The sequence below is a fragment of the Uloborus diversus genome, chromosome 1 (genome assembly GCF_026930045.1).
Source record: "Uloborus diversus isolate 005 chromosome 1, Udiv.v.3.1, whole genome shotgun sequence".
Taxonomy (NCBI): domain Eukaryota; kingdom Metazoa; phylum Arthropoda; class Arachnida; order Araneae; family Uloboridae; genus Uloborus; species Uloborus diversus.
The window spans coordinates 163,532,697-163,549,879 of NC_072731.1; the positions used below are offsets into that span (position 1 = coordinate 163,532,697).

The window sequence follows — 17,183 nt, forward strand, 5'->3', positions numbered from 1 at the left end:
CTTGAAAAGTCTACCGAACTGACAAAGAGCCTGCTTTAACCCTGGACTGCCCTGAATTAAAATTGGGAAAGAGAGCAGGAATTCCTAATTTTCAGGTCTAAATTTCAAGTGTGCCTTGCAGAGCTAATGAGAAACTAGAACTGCTTTTTCTGTATTTCTGCAAAATATTATAAATTTTGAATAGTAGCAAAATTAAGAATTAAAAAAAAACTTTGTTATTTTCCTGACATTAGGAATTTAAAAAAAAAAAAAAAAAAAACCTTCTGTTTTACGGTACAAAACATTTTCGGGTTTCGGAGGGGGCCCGGGCCCGTCAGCTCCCCCCCCCCTCTGGATACGGCCCTGGAGTTGACTAGCTAAATGGAAATCTGATTTACATGCATTATTAGTTTTAGTATTTCAAAGATGGGAGTGGATAAGGGGGGGGGGGGTCAGAAGATGTTTCTTATTTATTTATTTGTTTATATGCAATATTAGGATGGAGCTTAAAAGCTGTGCAAAAAAAAAATCCGCTGGGGACAGGTATAAACTTTTGGCATCTGACGATTGAGTTCAAATATATTGCTACAATAAAGAATCACAATAATTAAAACAGCTTCATAGCTGACTGAAAGCTCGATAACTGACTAACATTCCAAATTTCCTATATATTTTAATGCAAAAAAATCAGAATGATGCAGTAAAACATACAAAAAAGGGAAACCACAAAAGTAAAACCTTACTTGCTATTAGGTCTAGAGTAGACTCTACCCTCCCCCCTCCTCCCCACCAATAAGATTCTCAAACATTATGGACCATGAAGATATATTATAGCAAAATATACTTTTAGTTTGTTGATTATGATGTTTGAAATCAAGAGTGAAAGATATATAAATGTGAGACTTCAAACATCACCACTTTTATTTTGTTCACCACGAATAATTATTACCTGATAATCATTTGGTTATTGCATTCAGTTTATTCTTCAGGTTTCTTTCTCTGTGATTGAAGTTATTACTTTTATTTAAAAAAAAAAGTCTATAGTACACCGTTTCCCTCCCCCCCCCCCCTCTCTCTCTCACTCATTCAAATTGTGAAATACCATGTAATGGAAAGGGGGGGCACATGTGAACATGGCATGTTTTACTAGGATAACGGCAAGCAAAAACTCTTGCAAAATTCTCAAATAATGACAATACTGACCAAACTTTTAGAGCAAGGAGCAGTTTATATTCCTGTGGGGACAGGTTCTTTGTTTTAGCGGATGCTGATGTAATTTAATCATTCTCTTCTTCACATCAAAACGTATTTTAAGCTAACTATTAAGCTAAAATTAACTATTAGAAACCAATCTATGAACATTCACGTAAATTTATGATAATGCTTATTTTTTTAATTAAGTTAAAAAGACTTCATTTTTGAAAATTAGTTCTAAGGCAGATGACAGTGGCACTTGTGAACAAGACATTTAGGGGCACATGTGAACAGTTCCTAAATCCTCTCCGTAATATAATATTAGTATAGGGTTATTAGTAGTGTTAAAAAAAGGTTGTAAAGATTTGTAATTATTATTTTCGTACAATCAGCTTGTGAATTTATTGTTCATTTATTATCACATTGCTATTCCTAATTAATTATTTATTTCATTATTTTTTATTTTTTAAATCATTTTTGTTGCTAAATAATTGGCTAACAATTTAGTGTTATTTATATTTACTACGGAAAAAAAACATTTTCCTTAAACTAAAAACTAAAGTTTAAAATAATTTAAAAATTCGCCATCATGTTCTGTATGAAGCTTAAATGCACTACATAACAAGAATAAACTTTACATGATAAAATATTCTTAATATTTTTTAATCTTAAAAGTTTTTTTTTCTTGTCGATCCAGTGATTAGAACATGCTACCAAACTTGTTCTAATCACTGGATTTACTGGTCAGACTCTGCTAATTTAACAGTAAGCAGAGTTTTATAATTTGGAAAAAAGTATTTTCTTATTGACAGTTACTGCACAATTTAAACTGACACATTGTAGGTTACGAACCTTTCAATGTAATTGGTATACGTATATGTTTCAAATTAAAGTTTTTCGTTGAAATATGATACCCTGCATTTTTAAATCGTGCTCATATATGCCCCAGGCTTGTTCACATATGCCCTATAGAGGTGGGTACATGTGAACAATTGAAGACATACAAGAAATACACCGCCAACTCAATCATTTCCAGCCGAGGACTGCAGTTTCGTGCTAATTAGCACTCATCAGCCCAAGTATATATGACTGTTGATTCGTTCTAATATTTTTGTAAGATTGAGCTCATAAGATTTTGAGTAGCACGCATATAAACTCGTGAAAAAAACGATCTTTTATACTGAAACCATCATTTTTGAGACCGTTTTAATTAAGTAATATGATTACATCTCATGTTTTTCTGATATGAGTCTAAAACTACATCACGTAGAGCGTAATTACAGCTCTTGCTCAAAGTTATTGACTCAGGCGGTTATAAAAGTAATTGACCTAAAGCTTTGATTGTTGTTGTTTCAAATTATCAACTTTGATTACCGCGTAATTAAAAAAAAATTATTAGTTGCCGTGGATTTCTAACCTGGACCTTAAACTACACCACTCGGACTATAACTATAGCTGTGTCCCAAAGTTGTTGACCTGACGCGATCCAAGTTATTGACCTCTAAACTTGGCCGTTTTAAAAAAATCATCGACTTTGAGACCGTATAATTACTAAATCCAAGAGAAACGAAAGCTTATTTTATATTTTTCTTAGTATTATACTGTGGTGAGTAGTTAGTCATATACTTATTTCCGAGAGTTACTCTCGGCTTTAGCTGATATCCGGGCCCAAACAAAGCAAAAAATGTTTAAAAAATTGCATTTTCAATTGACTTTCTGCTCCCTCAAAGCCATGAGTGAGTCACCAAAATAATTATACTAAAATGTACCTAGTATCAAGTAGTATCCTTATTTTAAAAAATTGGCTCGGTTCACTCATTGCTTTTGAAGGCAAAGCAATCATATATTAAGCACTTTTTTTTCCTACGACCCTAAACTTCAGCCTCCACTCGAGAGCCAACAACTAAAAGTAGAGAGGAAAGAAGGCTTTACTTTTTCTTATCACAATACTAGTAAAGTATCCTGAAATTTTCAGGAAAATTGAAAGTGTCCAACTATCAGGCCTCTATTCACTTTGTCCAGCTTTAAAAAAATGACTCTTAAACAGCTCTTGGCTGGAAATGCCATTACATTTTATTGCATTTACAACCTAAAACCAACCACAAGTAGGTGGTTGCACAGTTGCACTTTGTGTTCCATCCTGCTTTTCCCAAGAGTAGTTTTGTGCAGGACTTATATATTTGCAAAGTAACTTACATTCACAATTAACTATGATTTTAAACAATTTTCTACATTTTGATCAAGATTTGAACTTGAACTTACGACTCAGTTTTGGCATTGACCTTTCCGAATAAAACTTTTAAAAATAAATCCCTCTCTTTCCGTCTGATACCTCAAACGAGTTTCTACAGATTCACTAACCACTTCCACGATCCTTTCACCTGCCCGAGTATGAAATGGAATACATACAAGCGAATGTACAATTTCTAGACTTGATAAAATACACATCATCACTGAAGTTTACTGTTATATTTCGAAGCTGCAAAAAACATAATATTGGTAGATGAAACTCTCTTACAGCTATAGAAGTGTTTCTTGATAGGTTAATCTTTTGCGTTGTATACCATACTGTAATCCAATTCCTTTATGTTTCGCCTCTTGTCCACTGCTATGATCAATAGCAATTTCTCAAAAATAGAAAAGTAAGAATTTCTTCGAATCACCAGATCCATGACGTTTAGAGTATCATCGAACACCTGACTAGTAGATTTTGTAACTTTGAATAAGTGTAAAGGTTCATGTTTCACGGACGTTTGTTCTTTTCTTTAAATTTTAATTTTATCGAAATATAGATGCATAATTTTCAAAGAAATAATTTACAAGTGTTCTCATTCCATTAGTAGTTGTTTAGTTTGCCCCAATACTCCGATAGCACTTACCAACGAATACTACTGACTGAAAGGTCTTGGTTTTGGGAGATCGAGATCAATATCACATTTTTATTAGTGAGTTGGTAGGTTGGGTATTTTGGGATGAGACGTTATATGTATAATGTATCAATGGTAAACACTTTATACTCGCAATCACCGATGCAAAAATTGAGTCACAATTGTTGAAATTGTTTAAAATCATAGTTATTGTGAATGTAAGTTACTTTACAAATATATAAGTCCTGCACAAAACTACTCTTGGGAAAAGCAGGATGGAACACAAAGTGCAACTGTGCAACCACCTACTTGTGGTTGGTTCTGGGTTGTAAATGCAATTAAATGCAATTGCATTTCCAGCCAAGAGCTGTTTAATGCACATTTAATGCAAAAAAAAAAAAAAAAAACACAACAGGGATTTAAAAGAAGAAATACTGCAATGTGCAAAATAAGCTAAAAACGTCAATTTTTGGTTAATTTCACTTAACTTTGTGGCTTATGCGCTAGCTAAAAACTGCAAAAGAACGTAAATATTTTCAAAGATATAGGAAGAAAGTATTTAAAAAAAGCATGTAAATATTATTAGAACAAAAATTTTGAACATTTGGAATTTTACTAAAATATTTGAAAATTGTCCATTTTTTACCTTTTTTCAAACTTTGCTGCCAATGCGCGATCGGAAGACATAAATATTATTTTTTTTTCATTATTTTTCCCATGTTTAGGATGGCAATACACAACTTTTTTTTTTGCTATTAGAAGTTGCTTCTCGAAAATTTCCCTTTTTCGACCCGCCCTAACACACACACACACGCACGCACACACACACAAATAGAAAATAAATTTGAGAGATTTTTTTCTAATTTGATGCTGTTCCATAGTTTATAACAAGAACGAAAACATAATTTCAAAACATAGAATTATAAATATTGCTACGAACTAAAATGATCACTAAAAAATAAATACAAAACAAATTCACCAAAAATAAACACTGATTATTCAGTATGAGCTTCAATCAACTCAGAAAATTTTTTGAAAATGGGATATTTGTGGGACAAAGGAAACTGAAAAAAAAACTTGGCTGAAATTTTCTGACACAAGGATACAGTTGAACTGATTAGAATGAAAGTGGTGTAAGTCACCATAACTACGTTTTTATAATTGAAATTTTTTTGTAACAACCAGTTAAAAAATCTAGGTGTTATATCTTGAAATGGTTTTATTGCATTTTTAATTATATAAACGCCTAATTTTTTACTGTAAATTTAACTTGGCATGAACCATTCATTCAGTCTGTATTATGTAGCTTTTGAGTGACTTACACCACTGAAATTCTGACCGTTATATAGAATTTGTGAAAGAAAGTGTCAAGTTATATTCTGTTTTTGTGTTTATTTTACAACTATTTTTGTAAAATAGCATAAAGTTTAGTTTCAAGTAGTATCTTAATGTTTTAAATATTGAAATATCAACAATATTAACTGAAAAAAGTGCATTTAAACTTTTAGCTCTCTGTTGCTATAGAAGCAAAAAAAAAAAAAAAAAGATAAGGCTGAATCATCTTTATTAATATTATATTCAGCCTCATAATAAACAGGGGGGGGGGGTCTTCATCATTATTAGTAGTCGTCAAATTACAGAAATTTCAGTGGTGGATTGGAAGGATAAAAGGTATAGCAAAGCCAGAGCCTGATTACCGCAGGGGCATGCGGGGCACAGGCACCTGCTCTTAGATTTCAGGGGACCCAAAATCTCCTAAATTTATCATGCTAATTAGAAATAAATAATGATTTCACTCAGAATCTAGAGTACAATGATGTCATTGATATTTTTGCAAAAGCAAAGAAAATCTCTTTATTTGTTGATAAAAATTCCCCTTAAAAATTGATCTCTTTTCAACTCTCTAAACCACTCCAAATTTAGTCTGTATTTACTATTAAAAGTTATGTCATAAATACGTTTGATATTTACGGTAAACTGGCAGAGTTTTAACCCCATCTTATATAATTATCGTATTCTATATCTCTTCTACTTTTTAAGCGTTTGTGATATGAGGTTACCACGAAATTTAGCATGGTTGTGTTAATACGCAAGTATCGACATATTTTATAGCTTCAGGAAATAAGCGGAAATATAGGGGGCGGAGGGGGGAGACGAAATGAATTCAGGGCCGTCGAGAGGGGGGGCAAGCCTATGCATTGCACACGGGCCCGTGAGAGATTGGGGACCCCGCGAAGCGTGCCTAAGAAAAAGATAAATCTCCCCCCCCCCCTTTTTTTTTGAAAACTTTTTAGTTTGTTGGAAGTTTTCAATTCGCGACTTCAGAGCTCGAATACGCTACCTTGCGATGATTAACAATACTAAAGAAAAAGGTAAAACATTCCGTTCCACGTGTTTTCTTTGGGGTAAATTACAGGCTACAGACAGTTTGTGGTGTAATGTAATTTCAGAAGAATAGAAGAGAAAGCTGCTCACAAACACGATGAAAAATTAAATGTTATTCAGTAAGCAGCAAGGCAAGTCACGCGTAAACAATACGATAAGCACATTTGCATATTATTTAGATGTGCATAATATTTATATATTGTAAACAATAATTTTGGTTAACTTTTTAGTTTCGAAAAGTAACGACTTGACCACAATTTCTCGATTCTCCTTCCCCCCCTCCCTTTCATTTCTTTCACTATTTGTGTGTTAAATTTATAGAACAAAAATCTTTGGAGAGTCTATGTATTTCTTTTTGGTATTAAGTTCAATGCCTTTTGTAACGGTACCGTATTTTAGAATTTTTGATTTTCCGAAAATGATTTCAGTTTCAGATTTCAAGGGAGAACATCCTTTACGTCAATTTAAAAAACGCATCAGCATATCAAAGGCTCGGTTTGTCAAACCGGGCCCAGCCGGGAAAAAACCGCCCGTGTTTTTGAACAAAAAAGCTTAAATATAAAAATGAAAAAAGCGCCCCCGGGTGGGCTCGAACCACCAACCTTTCGGTTAACAGCCGAACGCGCTAGCCGATTGCGCCACGGAGGCTACGAAGGAGAGGAAGTTATTCTTTTAGATATAACAACAGCTAAAATCTGTATTGCTCCACTGAATTTATTTTGAAGAGTGACATCTCTCTGTATGTATTGTATGTGCGTGCGTATGTATGTTCTCGGATCTCGTACACAAAAATAATTTTTGGAGGGAGCGCAGAGAGAAGTGATAAGTACCTTCTCACGCAATTTTTCAGAACAAAGTTTTCCTGAAATTCTGCTTAAGTGTTTTTTGGCTCCTTTATAATAATATGTTTATTACTGTTAAATATGCTTTGCGTTTTTTTAATAACAGTTGAAAGAATTTGATTTCTGCAGAATTTGACTTCTGAACTAACTTAAAGAATATTTAAAATGTGACAACTAAATCAATTTCATTTTCCTTTGGGAGAGCAGCGGTCCCCCTCTATCCTCACATTTTTTCATTCATTTCTCATTTTTTCAGTGAGATGGAGGGAGGAGGCGGTGTCAAAAGGCATATTTTCAATGCATATTCTACAGAAAAATAACAAATAAATAAATAAATAAATAAATAATAATAAAAACGCCCGTACGTGTCGAAATGCAGTTGACTCTCAAAAACTCGAAGATTCCTTTTATCTCGAAATTTTCATTCGGTCCCAAAATAATTAAGTGTTTTCAATAAAGTCGCCTCTTTATCTCATATGTGCTCTTTTTAAGTCGAAATTTTTACGTTAGTTTCGTTTTCATTTTATACATAAAAAAAACAACTGCCAAAATAATAAGAGAGAAAAAGAAATAAATAAAGAGTTTTTTCTCTTTTTGCTTCAGCTTGTATGGGGGATAATTTTTACAATAATATTGCTTAATGCGCACAGGCCCGCCGCGCTAACCTATCGGTTGCGCCCCACCTGTGCGCCCTCCAATGCCCTTTGTAAAACCTTCGTTTTTTTTTTTTTTTTCGTTCTCACACCCTGAGCATTTTTGGTTCTTTTGTGCCCTCGCCCCTGTGAGCCTGCTCTTTCTTTTTTTTTTTTTTCTTTGCGTCCTCGATTTTTTTTTTTTTTTTTTTTTTTTTTTTCTTATTTGTGTCCTAGGGCTGGGTCTTAGCGCCGCGAAAGTAGGAACGAGGGGAAAAGTGCCAGTGAGTGACGACACCGGTACACTCGATCTTAGACATTTGTATAGTGCTTGCTTGCGTAATTCTTCACTCTCTTTTCCGATTTTTATGTTTAAAAATTTCTTGAGGGTGTTAAGCTTCAAAAAAAAAAAAAAAAAAAAAAAAAAAAAATGAAATACAAGGGTAAATGTTTTGAGTCCCATCGACAAGTTAATAAGCGATGCTAAAAACAAAAACATAATTAAAATCTACAATAAACATAATTAAAATCTACAATACAAATTTTTAGTTTCTCTTGTGTAGTTTTGGATATTCTTTATCCAATATGCGTGTTTTAAAGGGGTAGAAAGCGGAAATTTCGCACAATAAAATTGAGCTTATAAAGAAATGAAAATAATTTACTGTGCTTGTCAAATTTCCTCTTGTGTGTACATAATTTTGTCAGTTTAGACTTTAAAAAATAATTATAATATTGTTTTTTCCAACTTGTCTCAAAGAAAATGAAAGAGATAAGATAGATATAAGGAATAACTAAAACATATTGGAATTTCGTGATACCCTATTTGAATCTAAATACTGCCGATGTTTTTTAGAGGAAGTTTTTTTTACGAAGTAACTATAACTCTGACCAAGAATCTTAACAAATGTTGTTTTTGAAAACTGAAGTAGAACCTCATTAACCTGGACTAATAGAGGATCCATGTCATCTAGATTGTTTAAAACGAATTAAGCAAAATAACCTATAAATTGAACCAATGTTCATAAGTAAAATACTTGAACACAGAAAAAATTGTATTTTGAATTCAAGAGAATGAAATATAAAGTTGCATTAGAAAAAGTTAAAAAAATAAAAATACAGCCTTACAAAAATACGTTGTTACGCTAACGCGTTCTTTATTTATAAAGCGAAGTTTAGATTACGTACTTATCTGCATGTGTGTGTGTGTGTGTAGAAGGAGGAGGGTGTCACCTGCCTTTCCTCGGCTACCCATTGGTATGAATATACGTGGAAGAATAACACAAAGATAACGCACTGGAGTAAAAGCATTTTCGTTCACATTAGATGCAAAAAACCCTTTATTTTATTTTTATTGAGCAATCACGATTGCTTATTGTTCTCACTTAACCGTCCTTGATGTTGTGGTTCCTTTTTCAGCTTGGACCAGGGGTCTCTGCAGCACCACCGCCCACCGTCCTCTGCAGGCGCGGCTCCTCTGGTCCTGAGCACTGTCCCACCGATTCCGCTTCTACTGATCGGTGGCGTCCATGTTCTACACACATGCACGCTCATATACACACGCCTTCACACACATACACACTTGGCTCTGTGCATACACACAGGTCTACGCGCACACACAATCCTACACATACACAACTATACACACGTAACTGCACAAGAGGAGGGACAGGCTTGGGGGGGGACTAGAGTCCCTATATGAAAACGTCGTTTTTAGAAACACTAACTCCAGTGAGTAGAGCCCTGTCACAACTCGTGAATGCGAAACACATAATTTGAATTCAAAATTTCAGAATCCAAATTAATTTCTTTCTTTTTTTAATTTTAATCTTCATTCTTCCCTTCACTGATGGTAAATAAACATTTAAAAAATATTAAACAAAAGGAATTTAAGGTTTACACGTGGCAGCACTATGTGGATATCTGTTAACATTACGCGTTGATCTGATTGGATGAATAGTGATCATGTGGACTGAGAATAAAATGTCGTCCTTTTGCGACATACTTGGATATGATGCTGTGTAATACATCGGTTAGAGTTCTGAACTTCAGAAAGAATGTTTGTTTACTAAGTCATTTATTTTAGAATTTTATCAGGCAACGCCTGCCGCAATACGTGCTGATGAATTTTCCTACAGAAACAATGTCCTGGCTTAGTATGGGACAGCCAGGAAAGGTTGATACATTCCACATAATTGATATGAAGTCTTAAAAAATTATTATTTCCACCCCATGGCTATGGCGGTAGTTGGAGCCAGAACAAATCGACACAACATTATGGCATTTCCAGGTATGACAGCTGCAACGTCGACACAAGCGATTATTGCAGCAACACAAACTTTCTACCATCCTCCTATTACAACGCAAGATATTCAACCCGACAGACCTATAGGATATGGAGCATTTGGAGTAGTTTGGTAAGGTTTTATCTCTTTTGAAGCCAAGAGGATTGCAATTGATCAATTTTTAAAGATTTGTATTTACAAATACTGATCGTTCAGTCTAATTGTTTCAGTTGTTTACTTTCATTGTCCTGTCACTTCCAGGAAGTACCTACATAATAGCTGTTGTAAACATGTCTTTTTACATTTCTTTTACATAGATGAAAATAATGAACATTAAAATTTGCATAAAGTTTTTTTATTTCATTTTTTTTAAAAGTGCTGTGACACTTATGGCTTTTACTCTTATTTCTTATTGGAAACTATTTTCAAGTTTTTGTTTTGTTGCATAAATTTATTCCGCTGCATCTGTTTGATTATGTATATATTTAAATCCCTTCAGTCTCAAAATGCTAATTTTCTGTTTAAACACTAACCAATTTGTAACCAACATCAAAATTGATATTATTTGTAAGGTAAAATATTCTTCATAATATTTCTATGAAGAAATCTTTGTTTCTTTTTTAACCCCAAATATAGGGATTTTTTAATTTGCTTTCATGGAGATTAAAAAAGAAAACACCTTATGAAACAAGCCAAATATATCTGGTACAAAGATGCCCATATACAAAATTTTAAAGGGGGGGGGGGGCTAAGATACTTTCCCCATGGTTTAGCAGGATATTTTTCCCATGGAACCAAATTCTGTACAGAATAGAGTTATTAAAAATTGACATCTTTAATAACTTATTCATTAATGGCTGGAAAAGAAATGTTTTAGATTTTTGCAACAGAAAAAAAACAATTCAAGGAACTTCTCCTTTCTCGGGGGGGGGGGGGGGGGGCTTGAGCCCCCACTTGCCCCCCTATATGGGCGTTTATGCTCTGGTATATGGTATTGCTAAGCAAAGACCTAAAATGAAACATTTTGGAGAAATTGAGAGTGATATATTGGTATATAGGTATATTGGTATATAGTGATATATTGGTATCAGGGTGCCCTCCCCCTATAAATAAACAGTGAAGACCCCCCTCCCCAAGAATGACATTTCCCTCCAGAAAAAGACAAAAGTATTTTAAAAAACACCACTTTGAAAAAGTTTTGTCCCCTATGGGGTCATGCCGCAATTTGTGTCATGACCCCCCACCCTCCTATACAATAGTACTATATATGTATATCAGTTTCGAAATGATTTCCTTTTCCTCAAAGTGATTTAATTTTTCACAAAAAAAAAGGACTTTGAAATTGTCCTGGACAGATCCCTAATTAGTAATATAATCTCCTTTCATAATTTCAAAAAATTCTTTATGATAAAAGGGCTAGCTACGAAAAAGGACGCTTTTAACATATTGTTTCTCTTAGTCTTTTTTAGAAGGGGTGCTGCACTCTGCCCCTTTAAAGTTGACTTTTGATGTGACCTCCTTGCCCCTCTTGAAGTTTCAAAACAACTTCATCACAAAAGCAAACTTTTTTTGAAAGGTAAAGATTCACACAAGCTTGACCTTGGAATTTAACTCAATTGTTTCACTTATTCCACTAGAATCTGATTTAAATATAAAACTGAATGTTTTTAGGATAATTTTTAAAAGTAAACATTGAAATTTTAAACATAAACAGTTCTTACTTTTCAAGAAATTAAAAATCTTTCAGTGACAATAAGCATTCATTACAAGTTGTAACTTAATTTACACTTACAGCACTTGTACTTTAAACTTTTTACCCTCCTTAATGTGAGTTTTGGATGGGGGGGGGGGGTAAATAAAAAAGGTAGCATTTTTTTACATGATGATGAAATATAAATTTTCCTATAGAGGATTTCACCAACAATTTGATCATTAAAAGAAAAGGTTTTAAAATCATATTACAGTAAAACCCCTGTAATGCGCACACTACCTAACGGGACAAATTTTTTTTGTTCTCAATAGAGGGGTGTCCGCAGGACAGGAGTTTAATAATGTCATTTGTCTTATAATCGGGGAATCAAAAACTGTCCGCACAAGAGGGGTGTCTGTGAGGAGGGGTTTTACTGTAAATTTTTGCCAACTTTTAGAAAAACAAAACAATAGTTCTTATGATTTTTATTCATTTACTTCAGTTCCACATAATAAATACATTACTGTAAAACATTTCATGCTTCAAAAGTATTTCTTTTTAATGTATAATTTTTTTTCAGGTAATTAATGTTCAAGAAATATAATCTTTAAGCTCATTCACACAATAAAATAAATGCAATTTATTTTTTTTTTGTCTAATCTAAATTTTTGAAACAAAAGGGGAAAAAAAAACAATCATGAATTTACCAATCTCATTAAACAAAAGACAAATTTACCAACCTAAATCTGTGTTCTCTTAAGTCAGTAGCAAAATACAAGTTTGCTTATGCAGGCGCAGTGCAGTTACAATAAGACTGTAATCTACGTTGGTATAAGACACATGTAGCAGAAATTAATTATTTTAATGTTAAATTAACATCAACTGACTACTTTGAAAACTTAGTGGAATTATCAATTTCTAATAAAACTTGCCCCACTCCCTTCCCCCTAATTTTAAAAAACGAATTTCTACATCTGAAACTCTGAAGTCCAACCATTATTCGCTGATATGCAAAATTATATGATGGTAAACTCTTAAGTATGTAAAAAAAGCAGTTTACAATTTTGTACTATGAAATGAGTAAAAATATGACAACGTATATAGTAGACTGTCCCAAAATTGTATTGGGGGTGGGGGGGGGGGGGTAATTTTTTTGGAAATTATCAACTCGCATACCATGTATTATTGTGACATTTGATGTAAATAACTGTCTTGCAAAATTTTAAACTATTTGAAGAGTATTAAGTGACAGTTCAATGTCCCATTAAAAGTTTCGAAAACCTAATTTAGTGAGTAATATTTTTGTTTTGCTAATTTTCATAAAATTTACGCAACAGAAAAGCATTTTTTCTAGTGCTTTTCTTTTAATAATGAGCAACAATTTTAATTTTAAAAATTATTTTTGCTTGAACTACTTAAATTTTTTTTTTTAACTGCAATTTCACCAATTTTCGGTTTGATGTTCTACAATTTGAAAAATGAGCCAACGCTGATTTCTTCTTCATTAGTAAATTGCAAATTAAAATTAATACTTGCTAATTTAAGTGCTCGATCAGCATAATTTTCATTTTCTATCTTCAATGCAGACACTACTTTGTTGGCTTGGGTTTAAGCATTTCTTTCAGCTCAGGTATGAACATCAGCTTGCAAAAAAATATAGTAATAAAATTTTATACTAAAACAGATTCCTAGTCTATTCTGTTACAATATCCATCAACGGTTCATTCTGCAAAGATTTAAAATCTTTGACTTCTAGCCTTTGAAAAACCTTTTCAGATTTTGGTCTGTGTAAAGCTTTAGCCATGATAGGCTTCCTTAGCTTGAGCTTAATCATTTTTTTCAGCCCGGGTATTAGCATCAGCTTATAAAACATAAGTATACCTAAAGTTTCATTACAGAAAGAGATTCAGAGTCTGTTCTGTAACAAAGTTTGACATTGGTTTATTTCGAAAAGATTTGATAGTTTTGACTTCTAATTAATCTTCCAAAAAGTGTTTTAGATTTTTGTCACTGTGAAGCTTCAACAATGGCAGCCCTTTCCTTCAAAGACAAAAGATCTGAAAAAAAAAAGCTAATCCAATTGAATCCTCACTTAGGTACCAAAGTTGTTTTTTAAGTGCTATAAGAGCCACTTCACTATCAGTTTCTTTATTTAGTTCTAGTATTTGTAAACAATGCTAGTCATTATATGGTGCATTGAGCCACATTTTTACATAGATTCTTGTCATGAGCAGACTTAATCTTTTTAGTGCTTGGACCTCATATGATGCTTGTAAAAAGCATAAAATCTCAAGTTTTGCCATCCATCTTGCACAGTGATAAGCACCAGGTGAACTAAACATACTATAAGGAACTTGATCAGCATTACAAAGAGCAATCAGTAACAGTTTTAAAAATTCTAAATATTCATGGCAAAGTTGGATTTCCTCATTTAGTAGTGTCAACATCATTTTCTTTATTCTATAACCACTGCTTATCATTTTCTTATAAAACATAACGAGGAGTGTGTTATCAATTGATTCATAGTTTCCCGGTTTATGAAAGGTCAAAAGTCTTTCAAGCAAAAATGGCAATTTGTGGTCTTGATAATGGAAAGAATAGTTTAAACTTTAAATGTACTAGTAGCCAGGATGTCTAGTATGTGATGCCTATGTCCCAAAAATAGGAGTTACTTTTGAAACTCATTCTGAATTAAAAAACTTAACTATAAAAAAATAAAAATAATTGAAGGTAAATCCTATTTTGAGGAGAATGTAAGCTTTAGTTTTTTTTCCCAAAATGCTAACATGCAATTTTGACTTTACAGCTACAAGTCAATTACAAAATGACAGTGTTCTGCTTCATGAGATGACGGTTAAAATTAAGAGGTTCAAAGTTTTGAAAACTTAAAAGTTATCCAGAACTGATTGCTTTTAACGTTAAAAAACATAGTGTTTTATGCTTTAGATGTACAAACTAATAAACAACAAAAATATTTTTCTGTTAAAAATTTTTTACATCACGTACTTTTTGTATTACAAAAAAAAAATAATTTGGATGTTCAATTGAGGTCTGTTAAGCTTAAAATATTTGATTAAAACTTTTACCACACCTTTAAAATGTCATTAACAACTTTAATTGTTATGCATATTGATTTTTGGAAAGAAAGAAAAAAAAAATTGTGACATTCATATAACATGTACAAATAAAAGCAATTGAAAGAAGTTTTAAAAACTGCAAATAGCTGTTTTGAGATTATATAAACTAGAGGCGTACCGAGTGCTCGGTAGCTACTCGGTACTCAGCCTACTCGGTTTGATTAGGTACTCGGCCAATACCGAGTAGTTGTAAAAAATTGAATATTGTTCAAAGCAGATTTTACAATTAATAAAAAAGTGCAAGCATATAATATACTGCAATCTTTTGCAATTCAAATTTACAAGTCAAATTTAAATTTTAAGAATAATGAAATTTGTTATGCTTCAATGGAGTAAATCTTTTATTTTAATGCCCCTAAGTTAATGAAACTTATTAAAAATGGGGCAAAAAAGGTAAGTACAGAAAATATGAAATTTTTAAATATTAAATGGGTTTTTGCCACAAACAAAATTATTTATAAGAAGCTTAAAAATACCTTTTCTTAAAAAATATAACAACCTTAAAAACACAAATGTGCAGGAACACTCTAGACACGTGTTTTGGCATTACAAGGAATGCTTTTTTTCAATGCACAAAATATGAGCTTATGGATTTAAAGACATACGACAAAAGTTGGATTTTTTTACATTCATTAGCTCACATTTTATGCACTGAAAAAGACATTCCTTGTAATGCAGAAACGTGTGTCTGCAGTGCTCCTGGGCATTTGTGCTTTTAACTTCGTTTCATTTGCTTTTAAAAATTATTTTCCTTTGGGGCACTAGAACTATATAGTGTGATATAATTTGTTTCAATTCCAACTTGATTAATCTTTCCTTTTATTTATTTGTTTATTTTTAATTTAAAAAGTAATTTATTTGTAAAATTATTGGCACAAACAAAATCTTTTAAATGATGCGCAATTAAATTTCAGCTGGAATTTTGTTTTAAAAACTATTATATGGACATGAAGATCTATACTACTATTCCAATGAGTTCCAAATTTGTCACGTATGTGTCTTTCGTTTCAGTAACTCGGTACTCGGCCAAGTAGTGAAAGGACAAGTACTCGGTACTCGCCCGAAGTGTGATTTGGTACGTCTCTAATATAAACGAACTCCTTCATCAGAAAAGAAAAGTGGTTCACAAAGTCTGAAAACGGAGAATTGAACGAGAAATACAAGATGAAAAGGGGTAAATAAGCTAAAAGTGGGCGGAACCGGAAATGTTACGTCTCTAGAAACAGCAGGGACAGCTGTACCTAGAAAAATTTAAAAGTTTTTTAAAGGAAAAATTTCCAAACAGTAAGGAAAGGTGGCGTGCTCGAAACTACTACACTAACGACAAATCAGTAACTATTACTTGTTAATACAGGGTCCATTATGAAAGTAATGAGCATTTACTGGCAAAATATATTTATTGATCGTAATTTGTACAAATGTTCAATATTCTTCAAAATATATTCCTCCTGCATCGATACACTTGCGGAGACGTGTTTGCTACGCCTGGAAAAGCACCCTGAAACTCTTCCAAGGGAATGCCTCTCAGGAATGTTGTAACATGGTGTTGGATGTTTCCCAAGGTTCCCCAGTGTTTTCCTTTCTTCTCTCTCTCTCTCTCGAGTCGCGGAAACAAAAAGAAGTCACATGAAGCTAAGTAGGGACTGTAAGGTGGTGAGGGATCTCCGGGGGGGGGGGGGGGGGACATCCATAACGAGGTTCGTCGGCGACCTCCTCCTGACTCTCTTTGAATGCCTTGTGCCACTTCCCAGACTGTGATCTTGAAATGCAATCGTCCTTGAAGGCTTCTTGCAGCATCTGGAATGTTTCAGTTGCATTTTTTCCAAACCTCACGCAAAACTTTATGGCGTATCATTGTTCAAGCGAACGCTCCATTGCGTTATGTTACAAAAGTTGAAAACATACTTCAAGCGGAGGCACTTATCTCCTCTCACACTGCTCGAAAGCAACTGACGATTGGATGCATTAAAAGGGCATATCCCGCACCACATTTCCCAGCCGGTTTTACCGTGCTGCCATCTATCGTCGCGTCACAATAACATTATGCTCATTACTTTCATAATGGACCCTGTATTAGTCGAGCATGCCCCCTTTCCCTATTGTTTTGAAATATTTCCTTTAAAAAACTTTTTTGTCCGTGGTTTTTCCTAGGTACAGCTGTCCTTGCTGTTTCTG

The 17,183-nt window shown here is 33.3% G+C and overlaps 1 protein-coding gene and 1 non-coding gene across 2 annotated transcripts in view; one reads left to right on the top strand and one right to left on the bottom strand.

Moving 5' to 3' along the window:
• Positions 1–6,999: 6,999 nt before the first annotated feature.
• Positions 7,000–7,073, bottom strand: Trnan-guu (transfer RNA asparagine (anticodon GUU)). The gene has a single exon. It is a non-coding gene; the product is annotated as a tRNA-Asn (tRNA).
• Positions 7,074–9,880: 2,807 nt separating this feature from the next.
• The window catches only part of LOC129222668 (serine/threonine-protein kinase NLK-like), a 49,605-nt gene continuing 42,302 nt past the window's right edge, over positions 9,881–17,183 (top strand). Inside the window, 1 exon segment of the mRNA XM_054857203.1 lies at positions 9,881–10,313. Within this exon segment, the coding sequence (XP_054713178.1) occupies positions 10,129–10,313 (185 nt within the window). The 5' untranslated portion in view covers positions 9,881–10,128.